Source organism: Juglans microcarpa x Juglans regia, chromosome 3D (assembly GCF_004785595.1).
Source record: "Juglans microcarpa x Juglans regia isolate MS1-56 chromosome 3D, Jm3101_v1.0, whole genome shotgun sequence".
NCBI classification, from domain to species: Eukaryota; Viridiplantae; Streptophyta; class Magnoliopsida; order Fagales; family Juglandaceae; genus Juglans; species Juglans microcarpa x Juglans regia.
Window position 1 is genome coordinate 10,604,572 of NC_054598.1, and position 17,717 is coordinate 10,622,288.

The 17,717-nt window shown below is 35.8% G+C and overlaps 3 protein-coding genes across 6 annotated transcripts; 2 read left to right on the top strand and 1 right to left on the bottom strand.

Moving 5' to 3' along the window:
* Positions 1-246: 246 nt before the first annotated feature.
* Positions 247-4,531, top strand: LOC121256510 (glycerophosphodiester phosphodiesterase GDPD6-like). Its single transcript, XM_041157335.1, is given in 9 exon segments — positions 247-278; positions 1,608-1,786; positions 2,041-2,224; positions 2,465-2,539; positions 2,833-2,942; positions 3,070-3,288; positions 4,048-4,203; positions 4,296-4,466; positions 4,468-4,531. Coding segments are annotated over 9 exon segments (1,164 nt in total). The 5' UTR covers positions 247-262; the 3' UTR covers positions 4,522-4,531.
* A 2,959-nt stretch (positions 4,532-7,490) lies between these two features.
* On the bottom strand, positions 7,491-12,661 carry LOC121256511. Of its 4 annotated transcripts, XM_041157339.1 has the most exons (6): positions 12,479-12,661; positions 11,983-12,067; positions 9,533-10,589; positions 9,022-9,180; positions 8,625-8,785; positions 7,491-7,787 (listed from the first exon to the last, which is right to left on the bottom strand). In XM_041157339.1, exons 3-5 carry the CDS (start codon positions 10,585-10,587, stop codon positions 8,629-8,631), a joined length of 1,371 nt encoding a protein of 456 aa, XP_041013273.1. In that variant the 5' UTR covers positions 10,588-10,589; positions 11,983-12,067; positions 12,479-12,661; the 3' UTR covers positions 7,491-7,787; positions 8,625-8,628. The 4 variants fall into 4 exon arrangements, with proteins under 4 accessions (XP_041013273.1, XP_041013272.1, XP_041013270.1 ...); XM_041157338.1 differs by having other exon boundaries at positions 11,983-12,661; XM_041157336.1 differs by having other exon boundaries at positions 9,533-10,676; positions 11,983-12,661.
* Positions 12,662-13,734: 1,073 nt separating this feature from the next.
* Positions 13,735-17,204, top strand: LOC121256513 (magnesium transporter MRS2-5-like). Its single transcript, XM_041157342.1, has 6 exons — positions 13,735-14,539; positions 14,730-14,800; positions 15,917-16,045; positions 16,118-16,462; positions 16,827-16,874; positions 16,973-17,204. Exons 1-6 carry the CDS (start codon positions 14,089-14,091, stop codon positions 17,201-17,203), a joined length of 1,275 nt encoding a protein of 424 aa, XP_041013276.1. The 5' UTR covers positions 13,735-14,088; the 3' UTR covers position 17,204.
* Positions 17,205-17,717: the final 513 nt, after the last annotated feature.

Genomic DNA, 17,717 nt, shown 5'->3' on the forward strand with positions numbered 1-17,717 from the left:
GATTTGACTCTGTCAAATGAAATGATTGAAGTTTAGTCATTGAGTCAAGATTGAAGTCTATGATAATATATCTGATATTTACAAAACCCAACAGACTGGACGTTTAGAATGCCGAGAACGTCTCTGCATGAAAGAATATTCCAAGTTCTTATAATTAATATGCCTCGATCGAGTTAATCCACCGGCTATTTAAGTATAGAAACAGTTCGCTATCTCCTATATCCAGAGAGAGAGCAAACTAGAGAGAGAGAGAGAGAGAGCAATGACGTCGTCTTTTGGTAAGACCTGTACGTATCTACGCTTCTCTATTGATTTTCTGTGATTTTTGAGGCTGTCTGCTGACTGGCTGTCATCTGTTATTTCTTTCTTTCTTTTTCCCTTCCTTCGGGCCTTCTTTGGTTCCTTTTGCTGGGAATCGGTCTTTGGGTTGTTTAAGTACTTTGTCCTTCACTCGCATTGGTTTGTTTTGTTTTTGTTTTCTTGCCATATGTTTCGTTTGTGCAATGATTTGTTTTATATATGAGAATCGTTTGATTTTTATCAGAGGTTCAGAATAGAATCTGAGGATGGGGGTTTCTTCAATACCCGAGACTGTGAAAGTTGTAAATATTCAAGTTTTCTTGTGTAAGCAAGTTGTTATTATAACCATCTGACTAGACGCTACAGTGCTCCATGAACATAGAGATGTTTGAGACTTTTGAACTGTGATTCTTGGACAAGATCCTCGGTTTGGTTTTACATCTCAAGAAGTGGGACCTGTTTCTTTGCACTTTTTAAGGGTGGAAGCTTGTCGGGTTACTGCATATATTGCTGGAAATCAATCTGCACTTTTGTCTTGCTCTACTGAGTTTTACAATATACATACGAGTGCGTGTGTGCGCGCCTCAAATATCAAGCTATTCTACATTAAATTCGTAAATCAAAGGAATGCAAGTTTTCCTCATCAAGGGGTCAATAAATCGACCATCAAGAAGATCTAGAACTGATCATATGCCTTAAATAATAAAATTATAGAAGTTATATTTTTAAATATCCTTGGTTATTAATTTTCTAATTTGCTATGTTCTTTTTGTTGTTTTAGTTGGGGGCATTAGTTATCTTGTTGGAACATTAGTTATTGTTTCCCTACATTGGTGCATGCTTATTGATCGAACTTAGATTCTTATGTGGAACATGAATTCTATGCATCAGTCACTATTTATTTTCACACCACACACCTATAGTTTATTTATTTATTTTTTCATCTTTGAGGACGTTTTTCATAAAGTGTGTGGCGTGAGATAATGAATAGTAACTGATGAGAAAATTTTTTTTACGTGAAAACTCAAATATACAAGACAAAAGACTGAATGTACTATTCATGAACAGCTCACGAGGGCTCATTTGCGAATTTAACTGAATTGATAGATATGTATAATTGAGTTTGGCAGAGTGCTTGATCAAGAACTACTTCAAAAGGGCTTGTGTATTCCATCAATCGAAAGCTATCTATTCTCTACTCTCATGAATTTTCTTTAATTTGGAGTTGGCTAAAGTACTACTTGGTTTATGATCTCTCTTTTTTGCTCGAAGAAAATTAATAGGAACATTAATGTTGCGCTTGACAGGCTTGGTCACTTTCCTACTTCTTCTATTTATTGGGCAATGTGTTGGAAGACCTTTGTATCAGCTTCCAAGTACGATAGCTCATCGTCATAAACAGCCCCTACAAACATCCCGTCCATACAATGTTGCTCATCGAGGTTCAAATGGGGAGTACCCTGAAGAAACTGCTGTAGCATACATGGTATCATGTCTTGCTGAAGATACTCTTTTTTTTTTTTTTTGGGGGGGGGGGGTTATCACTGTTTGTCTTTTTCATCACTTTTTTCCATGTTACCTGGATTTTGAATTATAATTTAGCAAGCAGCCATCCTTGTTTTCTGTTCAATCATCAATTTATTTGCACATTGGATGGTTATGTTCATGTTTATCGTTTTATGCATTGTAATTTTTCTAAGTTAGAATGAATAGTGCCTAAACATTATCTGGGCGTTGCAGAGAGCTATTGAAGAGGGGGCAGATTTCATAGAAACAGACATCCTTGCCTCTAAAGATGGCGTGCTGATATGCCACCATGATGTAACACTTGATGACACAACTGATATTGCAAACCATACGGAGTTCGCTGATAGAAAAAGAACGTATGAGGTTCAAGGCGTGAACATGACTGGGTGGTTCGTAGGTATCAAAGATAATCCTTCCAACTTTTTTTTTTCTACTTCTATCACAGTTGACTTCGAATGTTTCCATACGACTGTAAGGCTTCTATTTTATGCTGAATTTATTGTTGGGTGTATTTTAAGTATAAGATGTAATAGCCAATGCCATTTTGAATCTACGTGTGTGAGCATGCTGGAATATCTTTGCATCAATTCTCTTTTCACTCCTTTGTGACTGTATAACTCGTCATGATTCTCTGCAGTTGACTTTACACTGGAAGAGCTGCAGTCATTGGGGGCGAAGCAACGGTTCAGTTTTCGAGATCAACAATATAATGGTACGTTTCACTTTGTTACAGTCATTGGAGGCACGTAGGTCGATCATATTAATCCAAGTTTACCACCAGGACATGTCATTATCAGGGTGTTATGATGTGTCAAGCATTTGCCCCGAGACTCTGAGCTTAATGACAGTCCTAACATTGTAAATCATAGTTCGAAGTTGGCATTTGTTCCAGCCACTTCAATGTACATGACCCTGAGCATTTGTAAAGTTTCTTTCTATGAAACAAGTATCCAAAATCTAGTTAATCAAATGAAGTTTACTCTTTTCCAATTGATTTTTTCGCAGGGAAATTCCCAATTATCACCTTTGAAGAGTACATCTCAATTGCATTAAATGCAAGAAGAGTTGTTGGAATTTATCCAGAGATTAAAAATCCTGTTTTTGTCAACAACCATGTAAGTGATTTTCTTGTGGTCGTTATTATACACCGGATTCTGAAACTATGCCATCTCACAGAGTATCTGCTTTATAGTCCCTTAGCCATATTTTTCACAAGTTCTCAAGTTTAATCTCTTACAACAGGTGAAATGGGCAGATGGGAAGAAGTTTGAAGATAAGTTTGTGGAGATGCTGCAGAAATACGGATATAGCGGTTCATATATGTCAAAAGAATGGCTGAAGAAACCTGCATTTATCCAGTCCTTTGCTCCAACTTCACTCGTATATATTTCAAACCTCACCGCGCTGCCCAAAGTTTTCTTAATTGATGATGTGACAATACTAACAGAAGATACCAATCAGGTTTGTTCTTTTTCCTCATTCTGCAAATCTGATTTTCTTTTGTTCATCTCATAAACACGTTCTCACTAACTCCCAGTGTTGGTGATATTTTTTATGTCTGCATTATATTAGGAAGAAAAAATCTATTCATCATCCATTTTCTCATCATCATCTCATCATCCCATGATGTAGTATTAGATGATAGGTTCACAAATAAAATATAATAAATAGTCTCTAATCATTTAATGCCACATCATAAGATGATGAGAGGATGATGAGAATTGGGATGATGAGTAGCATTACAATGGCAAAACCTACAATCAATGCACACGAGAGCTAGAGGTGTATTTGGCAGGAGAGCTCAAAGCTGTGACCTCTTTTGCCATTGATGCCTTAATTTTATAAGAGAAAAATGCTTTCCATTTTTATTAGAATACAGTAGACATTATTCTCTACAGGAGTCAATGTTCAGAGATGTTTGTTCAGTTATCCTTTAGGTGATTTCTGGACTCATGACCTACTGACCTCATTGATTAGATTATTTGAGTATCCTGTTCCTATGTAGGGCATCCTGTTCTTTTAGTTATAGTTATGACAATAAGGCAATCTGCATCCTGTTCCTTGCAGTTCTAGTTGCATGACATTTCTGCATAAACTTCATAATTACCTTGTGTTGTCATGGTTAAAAGCATTATCTTGGTGCTTCATGCAGCAACATTTTGTAGCAATTGCTTGGGTTTTTCTGATTGTGTTTCCTAATTCAATAAACATTTCGTGCAGTCATACTGGGATATTACTTCGGATATGTATTTTGATTACATAAAGAAGTACGTGGTGGGGATTGGACCCTGGAAGGATACAATTGTTTTTCCAAGAAATAACTATTTGGATAGAGTTACTGATCTTGTTGCCAGAGCCCATGCTCGTGGCCTACAGGTACATACAGTTTTTTTTTTAGTTAAATTATTGGTGAAGGCTGGCTTGTTTATAAGGGGTTCTAAAGCTATGTTGTTTTCATGTCATTTCAGGTGCATCCATATACATTCAGAAATGAAAATTCTTTCCTGCACTTTGACTTCCACCAAGATCCTTATGCTGAATATGATTTCTGGATAAACAAGATTGGTATTGATGGACTCTTCACAGACTTCACCGGAACCTTTCACCGTTACCAGGAAGCTACTGCTCCTCTATCCTCCCGAAAGTAAAGATGGCGCTTCCGATTTATTGCATAAGATTGCAGGCATTGATTGATTCCCATAGAAGGGGATGACGACGATGATGATGATGATGATGATGATGATGATGATGATGATGATGATGATGATGATGATGGGAGTTATGTGATTATCTAGCTACTAGCTTATCTTAGAAAAAAGACATGAGGAAAGTTGTCTATTTGTGGTTACATTTGTTTTTTGGTGGTTTCTTTCATTGTTTGTTTTCAAGGGTTTAGGGATTATTCCATAGTCATGAGTTTACCATTACTTTCTCTTCTTTATAAAGTTAAGTAATCAATCACTATCACTTCTGTTTGGCTTACATATTAATGCAAAATGAACCGAGACAAGGGGCATGCAAACAAAGTCTAAAAATTTCTGACCTTGGAAGGACCAATATCATTGATCTGCAGACAGACAGATTATACGGAAACAATAACAACCTCATGAAAACAAAATTTGGGACTGGGTGCAAATGCACAGATTACGTACAAACACTTGATGCTTCCTATGCTGCCTGCCTGGGAGGGGAAAGCTAAAAAATTAAAGGTTTTCTATAATTACATCTACACAAGTGACTGAGGCAGCAGATGATTAGAGGTAGAAGAACTAAGATAATGACTGAAACACAGATGTTATGGATGCAATCTCGATCGGGGTTAATCCATTAAAGGATGCATTAAAAGTTGAAAGAGATGGTCACATTAGCCAAATCAGAGGGAATCTGTCCTGAGATTTTATTTTTGTTGATCAGAAGAACAGTTATATTTCTCGAGTATGCAATGTTTTTTGGGATTTCACCAGAAAGAGAGTTTGATGAAAGTTCTAACACCTCAAGAGAGCATAAAATTGTGAAGCTAGAAGGGATAGCTCCAGTCAGGTTATTACCAGCCAGGGAAAGTTGCTTAAGATGCTTTGGATGGCTAAAACCTGCTGGAATCTGACCTTGCAGTTTGTTCCCACTCAAGTCAAGAACAACAAGAGATTAGATTCTCAGAGACATCCAGGAATAAGAGATCTGCACAAAGTACCAATCTGAAGTATTGTGGTGTCAGGTTAAATTAGGGAGCACTCTTTATCTTTCAATCCCTTTATTTTACAATATCTTAAATTATCAAAACTCACATATTATCATTTTTAAATTATTAAGAAATAATATTTTCCTCCCTACTTGACTTAGGATTTTTGAGATAAATAAAAAATAAAATGTTGTGATATAAGTTTAATAATCAAATATTTACCTGAATAATGTTAGATACAGTTTTAAAGTATATAAATATCGAGTCATTTTGAAAAATAGTGAAACTCAGTTAAAAAGTAAGATTTTTCATGTAGATCTCAAATTTATTTATTTATTTTTTAAAGTATAGGAGACTTGAGTATTGTAAAAATAATTTTCGTCTTAATATAGAATGCAAGATGTCATCATTTGTTCGGTAATTCGAAGGTACAACGAGTTGGGTTTGATATGTAAAGAAAAAGAAAAAATGGTTTTTAGCAGTAGTTCAAGGAAGTAAAATGCTCTAATTGTTACTGGTGTTTGACATTGACTTTCCCTTTTTTTATTTTTGACTTCTACTTTGCTATGCTTTTCCTTATTATTTATTTTAAAATATACTTTTTCAGAAATTTTGACTTTATGAGATGTTTTTTATATTTGATTCTGATTTTTATTTGTTTTTATAATTTTTCTCAATTTAATTTATTTTATCTTATTTCATATTATTTAATTATTATAATTTTTTTAAATTTTATATAAAATAAAATAAACAATTCAATTTTTTTAAATAAAAAATAATAATATTAAAAAAATATATTTTAATAATATTTTATTAACTTTTAATTTTAAATTCAACTTATCCCATTGTATTTAATCTGAAAAAACAAACAAGGTAAAAATGATCTTAGCTTTTCTTATTTGCTGCAAACAAACATTATATGATTGAAAATTATTAAAAGAAATGAAAATTGTGCATACACCCTTCTCCGGGTGGTTCTGTACAAAGTCGATGAATCTTGATGGTGCTTGCTCAAATTCACTTCTCTCTCTATATAATGGTTATAACAGAAGATTCTTGCAACCGGTGGGGAGTCTTCATGTCATTAAATGAAACACTGTATTTCTTTTTGCCTTGCAGGGTAGAAGAAAATAGAAGAAAGGATTTGAATGGGAGAAAAAGAGAGTCCGTCGATCGTTGTGTGGGTGGACTGGATTTCATCCGGTTTTAAGCAATCCAATTTGATGATTCTCTCATGTTCATCTTTGATTGGAGTGATAGTAAGAAGATTCCAGAAATTGGTACCGTCCTTCTTGTAGTTCAAGAGCCTGCCACTGTAGCTCTTCCTGTTTTTAACTGCATCTCGTATTTTGGTCACTTCACTTCGGTTTGTTTCCGGCCTCTGAAGAAATCGTCTGCACCCAAAATACCTCACTAAAGTCACAGTTTAAGTTCTCTCATTCCTTTCATGGGACACTACCATTAGAAAAATTCTCTCTTTTTTGTTTTTCGTAATTTTGGTGCCCACTGCCCAGACTCTACTAAACCCTGAACTCAAACAAAGAATGGATAAACCCAAAAGATTAAAGAGCGATAAAGAAAGCTGGTGTACACAAAATCCATATCAACGGGTCCGACTTCGCCGACAAAGACCACTGAAAGTCCCTTCGGTTTCCTTTACAGTCCGATGGATTATCTTCACCTCGAAGTTTTACTTTTCTCAAATTTCTCTCTGTTTTTTTTTTTTAATTTTTCTGACAGATGCTGACGTGGTAGTCAGCCGGTTGAATGGGGGTTGCAAACAGCGGTTGTACGTAGCAGTTCTGGTTCTTGTTATAATTACTATTATTCATTTCCAAAACGCCCTCAAAGGAGTTTATCTTTCATAATCCTCAATCCCCCTAGCCATAAATACAATACTGCCTTCAAAGTTGCTAATGTAAGGTTAGAAAAAAAAATCCCCTAAAAAAGCAAACCAGACTCCCTTCAGAAGTGGCAACAGATAAAGTATTTCTAGTAATGGGGTGACCCTTCCTATTCAGATGGCACATTCGACTTTCTGATGCAGCAGCGGCCAAGGGAAGACGACAGTTTTTCAAAGGAATTTTCTCTGTAATATTTGAGTATATATTGGTAGATTTAGCAGAGATATTGTGGCTTCCACACCAAACGGTAGACTGCCCGAGACTTCCGGATAGAGCAAGGGATCTGATGGGGGTGCCCTACCCTGTAGATGACATGAGCTGCCCACTTGACTGCCCCATGTGCAAAGGGAGGGCCTGGATTGTTTACTTACAAATTTCTGTGACAAAGCAAGATACAGGCTTTTAGTTTCTCAGTTTCTTGAGCGTCAAGACCAAATGCAGACTGACGGGGACCTAAATATATGCACCATCACATTGCATTTAACTCCAAGCATCTTCTCATTTCCACCTACTATGTAATTAACCAATTCAACGCATTTCCCACTAAAGAAGGTCAATACAATCTAATTCAAATAACGTGTGTATATCAGAAACTAATTTTATTGCTCTATCGAAGATTGAAACAGAGTAACATGCTGGATGCCCTTAACCATCTAAACCCCAATAGACACAGGCCTAAGTACCAAATGATGCCTCCATTAACGCTTTCTTCTCAATATTAAACAAATGCAGCAAATAGGATAACGCCAAGTAACATATCCTCATTCAAAGAGCCATATGTGAACCATATGTAAACCATATGTAGAGACCCATATGAGTGTGTGTGTGTGTGTGTGAGAAAGAGAGAGAGAGAGAGAGAGAGAGAGAGAGCCATATTTGAACCTGGGACTAAAGATATTATTTAGGTATTGTTTGGATTCGAAGATGAGTTGAGATGGATTGTGAATAATAGTAAGATGGGTTGTGAATAGTAGTGAGATTTGTGAGTTAAAGTTGATGAATAGTAATGAATAGTAGTGAGATGAGTTGAAATGAGTTGAGATGGGTTGCGAATACAAACCGAGAAGTCCAACAAACTTTGGGCCCTCGCATCTCGAAGGCCTTTTAAGACTTCCAATTAAATTTTTGCATAGATTTCATTCTTTCCTCTGTTTTAAGTACCTAGGGATTAATAGACATGTGAACAAATGGGCTCAAGGATTTGTAGCACTCACTTGCTCAACAACAATGAGATCGAAAGCACCATGGGCGCCAAAAAAGGCAAGGAAAACAACATTTTGATGTTGAATTTGAAGTCACTTTGGGGGCTGGTGGCTCTTGATGCCGCTTCCCTCCATCTGTCTTGAGACGACCACTCCTTTCCCCTCCAGCCAAACTGCATTGATTACAGCAGACTAAATCAATGTGATTGTATAGTTTAAAGAAACCATGGAGTGTACCACGAGCTAAGTAACATTAGGAAATCATAAAGATCAAGAAACCAGAAAAGAGATCAAGCATCTAACTAGGAACACAAACCATCATAACAAACATGGTAGGTAAAGAATAAATGCGTGTTCAATCGATGCTTCTCATGCAGTTATTATGGTAGGTAAAGAAATAGAGACGTACATGGTAGAAGAATGACAACAAAGTCTTTTTCGGCTACAGTTCCAACAGTAGCAGAACGCCCAGCTACAATTTGAACAGTAGCAGCTTGGCCATGTACAGTAGTGGAACGCCCGGCTACAATTAGAACAGTAGCACAAAGTCCATGCACATCTCTTCTTTCTGCATCACACAAAAGGGTATTCCTCATTGACAGAGTACTAGGCTTGGTAACTTTCCCTAAAGTACGACATAGGTGTCATATGTGTAGTATGTGGAAAAAAAAATAGCAATCAAGCATGCATTCACCTCAATGTAGAGGCATATCTTTGCGACTCCTACACAGGATGAGTCATCAAACGTACAGATTTCAGTGAACTGGGTATAAACAGAAACACTTCCGTTTACGTAATATGCATACAAAATGCATATCCATCCATCTTTTAAGTTCACAGTAAATCATTAATGTGGAAAGAGAAAACGTGCATGAAAATGTTGGTAGTGTTCACTATTAAAAGAATAAACATAGACTTACATGGGAAAAGCAAATGAGGCTACACTCTCATCTGAACGGTGGGAGAGACTAGAGGAATTCCAGGAAACTACTGGAGGTGACATCTTTTCCTCACTTTGAGCTTCCACACTAACTCTTTCTGAATCCTTAACGATCTCATCAGCCACTACTGTAGCTTCAGAATCATGAGCTATCTTGATATTCTTTTTGTCAGTTCCCAATACTGGAAGTGGAGAGGTTGGGCTGAGCGCAAACAACTCATCCGATTTTACCAGTTCTTCAGGCTTAAGATCACCAAACAAAAACACATGGTCTTTGGAGAAACTAGCGTTCCCTATGTGAAGGCTAAACAATGATTCGTTGGAAGCAACGCTCCATTCCATTGGCGTTGTGGACTTACTTCTTGCAAACACAGAAGACGGAATTCTGTAAGGATCGTATCCTCCTGACCGATTCATCACTTGTACCTGAGGAGATTGTGTTGGTGACGTACCATGCACCATTGATTCATGGTTTATCTCAGGAACTTGAGATGTCGGTAAGGGATCTGGACCATCATTGTCACGCTCATCTGATTTGGAAAAGATGTTGCTGGAAACTTCACTTTCATCTTGGAATGCCAGTTGGGTATCTTTTTCAGGTGAAGGGAAGGAAGGAGTGGATTGTCCAGATTTGGAGGCTACAACTGAATCTCCTTGGAAGAGAAATTCCAATGACGAATGTGATGAAGATGAAGTTGAAGAATAAGAAGGCCCTAACCTTTTGGCTGGGGCATGTGGATCGCCTTCATTACTAGGATCCTCTTGACAGCTATCACTCCAATCTATAACGTTCGCCTGTGTCTCTGAATGCCTACTGCTCCCAGTCCTGTCTATTTCAATTGAATGCGTTTCAGTATCCGTAATGCTTTGGCTCCCATCAATAAGAAATGGATTTATTTCGAAGTGCTCACTTCCTCCGCATCCTTCAAGAACCTCTGGACGTGTTTCTGAATGCTTACTTATTCCGTTTCCATCAGTAATCTCTGGGTGTGTTCCTAAATGCGTACTGCTAAGGCAACCATGCTCCAAGTCCATAACTGAAATTATTAATTACCGACATTAAGGTTCCAAAGGTGTGATTAGAATTTCGGCTCTTACTTCTGCAGTGAAGTATTGCAAGTCAACTGCATAAATGGATGAAAGGGCGAAAAATAAGGAACATTAAATAGCATGTCAAGGATTTCACATGCATGATACAACGACAGTTTTCATCAGGAATTAGGTAGTAGAAGAATTTCTAGCTAAATGGAACACAAACATCAAAAGCAAGGTATTAACCAACTTCAAAAAGAAAGAAGGAAAATATATAAGGGGATAACCCTTTTCAATTGACAACCAGAAAATTAATGAACCCAAGAGACACTTTGTTTAGTAATATGCACCTAAACACAAAAGAGAATGTACATAGGAGAAATTCATGCTTCATTGAGATAAAATTGGAGCGGGTGATCTATGCAATGGGCTTTACGTGTACCAACCTGACCCTCCTCTGGCTTTTGCTCCTCAACCCACTGCTAATAAGACCTTATGGCATCAATGTCTTGGTGATCCCTCTAATTTTACCATTCCCAATTTTTTTTTTTAATTCTCCCTATATTCTCACTGATTGTGATATTTGTGCTTGTTCTAAGCACACAAGATTACCTTTTTCTAATCATACTAATAAAAATGTTTCTCATTTTAATCGCATTTTTTGTGATATTTGGGGTGTCTATCATACCCCTTCTTTGTGTGGGGCTCATTATTTTTTCCCAATTGTTGATGATTTTTCCCACACTTCTTGGATATATCTTATGCGTCTTATGTGTTTTAAATTTGAAGCTTATACTCATTTAACACAGTTTTTTGCTCTTGTCCAAAATCAATTTAACAGTACTATTAAAATCATTAGAACCGATAATGGATAAGAATTTCTTTCTTATCAATTTCAAGCATACTTACATACATCATCCATGAACATTCCTGTGTCGCAAGTATGTTCATGGAGAAAAATGTCGCAAGTATGTTCCATTCAAAGGAAAAGGTTAAAATCTAAAAACAAAGAAATAAGATATGTCAATTACATTGATTTTCCTATAGAAAAAGCTAAACATCACCGTTTTTTCTACTCAATAAGCTGACTTTGTTTTAGCTAAGATCAGAAGCTCCTAACTAACCGTTGGTAACCCTGTTCTAGGAGTCTAGAACGTTTGGCATGTTCAGAATTTTAAAACCCAGATAATGCTGCTTATATGCATTTTCTATCGGCCTAGTTTTTCACTTTTCAATTCAACATTTTCATATTTAGAGAAGCATCTCAAAATCAATTAATCCCAACCATGAAATTAATGTGTCTGATCCCAAGAAGAAAGAGGAAGGAAACAGCGCAATGTATTTTCGTAAATGAAACAAGAAAAGAAGAACGAGAAATGTGATCGTGAAGAAACCTACTTCAATAATAAAAAGCTTGCGGTACCCAATGCGTTGCCGCTGAAATCGAAACGCCGGAAGCGGCACCGGCAATGATAAGCTTCCCCTTGAGCCAAAGATCAATATGATAAATAACTCAACAAAGGAAATAAGGCCATAAAAAAATAAAACGAAAATCCACACAAAAAAAAAAACCTCGTTCTTCTTTATCACAAAGAAGAGATCGGAGAGTTTATCAACAAAGAAAAAAAAAAAAAAAAAAGAGACCGGGGAGAGAGAGAGAGAGAGACAGAGGGGAACAAAGAATACTTTGTTGGATCAAAATAAAACCCAAGATTGTTCAACCCCAAATGAGAAAGTTGCTGAAATCAAATTTGAATGATGGGGAAAGCACAAACGTACAACCTGAAACCGTAAAATTTTCTGGTTTTTGTTTTGCCAAATCTGTTGTTTTGTTGTTTTCGCCAAATAAATACGGTGAAAGAAAGGAAAGAAAACAGAGGAACCAAAAGAATGCCAAATGGAAGACATTAGGGTTGTGTTTGGGAAATATCTGAGCGACGAAAGGCGTTGCGACACTTTCGGCGCTTTCAGCTCCGTTCCCCAGCCCGAAACCAACGATATCTGCGTTTCGCGCCTTCTTTTTAACTACTCTCAGTTTGGGTCGGTCGGCGAAGAGAGAGGATTATACGGTGCGTTTTTATTTGTATTTTTGTTTTTGTTTTGTTTTAATGGGGGTAATCTTATAAAAATAAAGTTTACAAATTATGTAGTTTGATATGCCATCTTAAACTATAAAAATTCTTTCTATTATTAAATATATTTTACTTTAGTAATAATATTGGTATGTGGTTTTTTTTTTTTTAAAAAAGAAATTTAAGGCCTAATTATTTTCTAGAAATGCTACCATATTGCTCCAGTTATATGTTCACTTTGTCCCGGTTGATGTATTTGGTTTATTAAAAAAAGAAAAATAATTTGTACAAGTCTTAAATAGACAAATTTCATACAAATTTTTATAAAAAAGTAAATCTCATTTTAAAAAATTATAAAACAATTATTATTTATTAGTGGCAGCCATTATTTTATAAAAAACTTGTATGAAGTTTGTCTATTTAAAATTTATATCTAACATTACTTTTAAAAAAATATAAAAAATAGATTCAAAGCAAAAAGAGGAAAACTCAAACCCTTGGTTTTCTCTACTTTTTTTGTGTTTATATTTTTAATTTTTTTAACAAGACAGGATACTACATCAATAGAACAAAATAAATGGTATAACTCCGGAGGCATAATAACATTATTTTTTTCGACATACATGGTACGCAGTCATTGGTGATGTTTTTAACTGATTGATTAGTAATAGTTTAATAGATAATGATTAAAAATTAAAACTATAATAGAGAAATCATTCCAAGGCAAATCACAGGAGTTGATTTGGATTGAAAGAATATTTTAATTCATCTCATTATTATTTATTATTATTTATAAATTTTATTATTATTAATAAATTATTTCAATTCATCTCATCTCAATTTTAAAAAATTAAATTTAAAATTTTCTTCTTTTCATTTTAGAAATGCTTTTTCCATAGAAAGTGGTCACCGATGGTAGCTACGGAAAATTTTTTTTAATTTTTTTATTCACTCATTAAGTAAGTCTTTTTAAATGAATATGTGATTTTTTTTTATTTTTAAAAAATATTTAAATAGTTTAAAAAAATGGTGAAAATAAAAGTGAAAAAAATAAAAAAAAAAATTTAAAATTTTTTGAAGTGTTCGGTAAAAAATTTCGGTTCCTCTGTCAACGTCCTTTCATTGTTTTGATGGATGCTTGTATCAACCGGTCATAGTTGATCGCTTCTCCATTGAAGTGATAGTTTTTGGGGATTTGGTTCACATTTAAAACCTTCATTTTTACTTACCTCGAATCTGATGTTTACGATAATTCTCACATTAGTCAATTGATTTTTGTTTTCTTATACAACGCTTCTAATTTTTAGGTTTTACTTCAGAAACGCAGAAAGAAAATGGATAATGTTATGGCTGACCCTCTTGCGCAAGCAAGATTGTGGACAGAGTGACTTTTCTTCAATCAGGAAGAAGAGCCGGAAAAAAGTTAAATCTAATGGAAGAATCACGGTATCCTTTTCTTCCACTTGATCTTCCTGAGTCTGCATCTTCTCGGAACACCAATAGATCTAATTTAGATGGGTCTGGAAGTCATGGCTCTGGAAGTCGTGAGTCTAGTCTTACAGCAGAATTGAAGAAAAGAGGTCATGGAAGTCGATCTTGGATAAAAATTGATAAAAATGGAAACTCAAAGATTTTGAAGCTGGACAAGGCTACTATAATGACACATTGTTGTTTGCCTGCCGGGGATCTCCGACTTTTGGACCCTGTGTTCATTTATCCTTCTACAATATTAGGAAGGGAGAAGGCTATTGTGGTCAGTCTTGAACAGATCAGGTGTATAATCACTGCTGATGAAGTTATCCTGATGAATTCCTTGGATGAATGTGTTGTTCAGTACAAGTCAGAATTGTGCAAACGCCTTCAGACAAACATAGATCAAGCTGGTAAGAAAAGCATACCAAGCTAAGTTGTTTACTGAATTGAACTGAATATTTGCTTTTAACCCTCAGTAGCCCATCTTAAGTTCTTGCCGAAAAAGGATGCTCGTACAATGCTACGGTGGTTTATAAACTTTCGAGTTTACAAAATTAAATGCTGCATGGATTGCTTACAATGTCTACCAATTTGATTCAGAGGATCTGCCTTTCGAATTTAGTGCATTGGAGCTGGCTTTGGAATTAGTTTGCATGTCTCTTGATTCTCAGGTAACAATCTGCACCACTTGCCAAACAATTATGGAAGTCCTTGATAGGGAAGATCCAGTTTCATAGTGTCGGATTTGTTCTTAAACTTTAATTTTCAGGAGAACATTCCATTGGACTTTTTATTTTTTGGTTTTTGTCTCCAAATCTGATAGTAATGCAAATGGCACTCTTAAAATCCACCCCTCGATGCGACCATTTTGGAATGCTAATGAGAATTTTTAACCAATCTTTCACCCCTTAGACTTGCATTCCTTGGTCCTGGGATGCGCCACGATCTGTCTTAGCTACTTTCGATTGTTATGGTTGGTTTGACGCACTGACTGTAACCCAGCATAAGGGCTTCTATCTCCCTAAAGATTAAAATAAGTAAGCCCCTCTTGTGGAATATAATTTAAAATAAGGGGGTGTGCAAACTAGTTTAATACAACCTTTGCTTGGCATAGGCTTTTGAAACTAAATAGACATATATTGAGGCCTTGTATACACGATAATCTAACTTACTTCATGTTAGGTGGAAACTAGGTTTGCATTCTTGGGTCGGATTGAATCCAGATCAACATTTGTCGTTCTTTTATTAGTCAAATAACTTTGTCTTCAACTTAGGTTTTGCCAACCCTGTTGGATGCATTTCATGCATCTAGGAAAGAATGCACTGATCGGATATTAACCATTCAAGTTATCCATATTTATTTAGACAGTCAACAAAACCTCAATCTCCATTCCTTTGTGCCTATATGAAGACTTCTCCACCATTGAAATTTAATTGGATTCTTACTTTCTATTAAAAGTTTGTCAATTACATCCACATTTCTTAACATAACAATTTAGTAGGAAAACAACATAGTACTGAAACTATACCTATATGATTGCTTCCAATGTTGCAAGCTTATTATTTCACGTGCATTTTTGTAAGATTGGTGGGCTTGGTACAAACAGGGTTTTCTAGAAGCTATTAAGTGGGTAAGAATAGATAGTTATATCAAAATATTTCCAAAACATAATTTACACGTTCATTTGTTGTATATGTTAAATTTTGAACATCTACCTGACAAACAAAAGCTTGAAACATTATTGCCAGTTCAACTCCTTGCACTGAGAAGTTTCTGGATTTGATAGGTAAAAGAACTGGAAATGGAGATATATCCTGTGTTAGATGAGTTAGCAACATCTATTAGTACCCTTAATCTAGAACGTGTGCGTAGACTCAAAGGCCAGCTCCTTGCCTTGACTCAGCGGGTTCAGAAGGTAAACTTGTCAGGCCTTTCATGTTTGGATATCTTCATGCTTCTCATGTCCTAAATTAAATTAAATTTCCAGATCCGAGATGAAATAGAACATCTTATGGATGATGATGGGGACATGGCTGAGATGTATCTGACTCAGAAGAAACAAAGGTCTGAGGCTTATCTGTTAAGTGACGTTCGTGCACCAACTAATACTTTAGGTGGGACCAGAGAGGTTTCAAATTCTTCTCCTGTTTCACCTGCGGGGGCCTTCAGTAGAGCTCCATTTTTAGAAAGGGCTGTTAGTAGTATCATGTATTCGAGCAAATATCAAAGCTCAATGGGTTCATCTCCTGGTGGGGAAAACATTGAAGAACTAGAAATGTTGCTTGAGGCATACTTTGTCATTGTTGACAATACCCTGAGCAAGTTGTTAACGGTATGAGATATTTTGACTCCGTGTAAAGCATGTATTGACCTTTTATGTTTATTTTGGGTTCAAAACAAATGCCAGCTATTTAAAAACTCTAAAGTTTGAAAATCAGTAAGTTACTCATATCACCTTATGTCTTATGATTGACTTTGCCACGTCTCTAATCTTAACCGATCAGCACATATTAGAATTCATATCATTAATCTTTATTGCATGGAATTTAGAAGGTTTGAGCATGTTATGTTGTGTATACTCAGAAAGAGAGGCACTTAGTTATTGGGATAGGGTCCTCCAAAAAAGTGATTTGGAGGAATTGCCACTTTACTTTGCTGATACTGATATCAAAATTCCATTGCTTCTATTGATGCAGCTTAAAGAATACACTGATGACACTCAAGATTTGATCAATATTAAACTGGTAATGCATGATTTATGCCTCCAGATTTTATGTAGCATTTTCCCGCATTCATTTGAATTTCTAAACATATACACTAATGTGATAATGTACATTAATAGGGAAATGTTCAGAACCGCCTCATACAATCTCAGTTGCTTCTTACTGCTGCGCTCTTTGTGGCTACAATATTTGCTTCTGTCACAGCAGTATTTGGAATGAATTTTGAAGACTCGATTTTTGACTATCCATCTACATTATATTGGGTTGTGGCTATTACTGGGGTTGCCTGTGGGTTTTTGTATTTCTCTTTCCTATTTTATTTACGGCACAAGAAAGTCTTCCCGTTGTAAATTGTGCAGTCAAGTGCAAAACTTTACAACGTAATGAAGATAAGAGCTTTTTACTTTGAAATTGTAATTCTCATTACTTTGGTCTGTGTTCCGTACCCTGGAAGTAGAAATTGGTTCTATCTAAGCTTCAGGTTTGCAGAAAAGGTACTATACAACTTGTGTTGCTCTGTATGTGTTAAAATTAAAGAATTATAAAAGCATTAAAAGTGCATAGTAGCTTCCTACTAACATGAGGTGTATATGGTGCTATTTTGGAACGGTACATTGGTCCTTATTATGTAGATGCTAAAGCCATCTGATCACCACTTAAAGTTGGTTATTTGGCAGCAGCTCCTGCTTTTGACTTGGAGCCAAGATGTGTCCTTCACAGACAAGGTAGTCCCAGTATAAACTTTATTGACAATTGTCAACAGCAACCTAGACTCAGACTCTTCAACAACCGATACAAATTTTACACAAGGAAACTCTACAACCAACGGCTACTATTTCACACTAGAATGGAAATGACATCCAC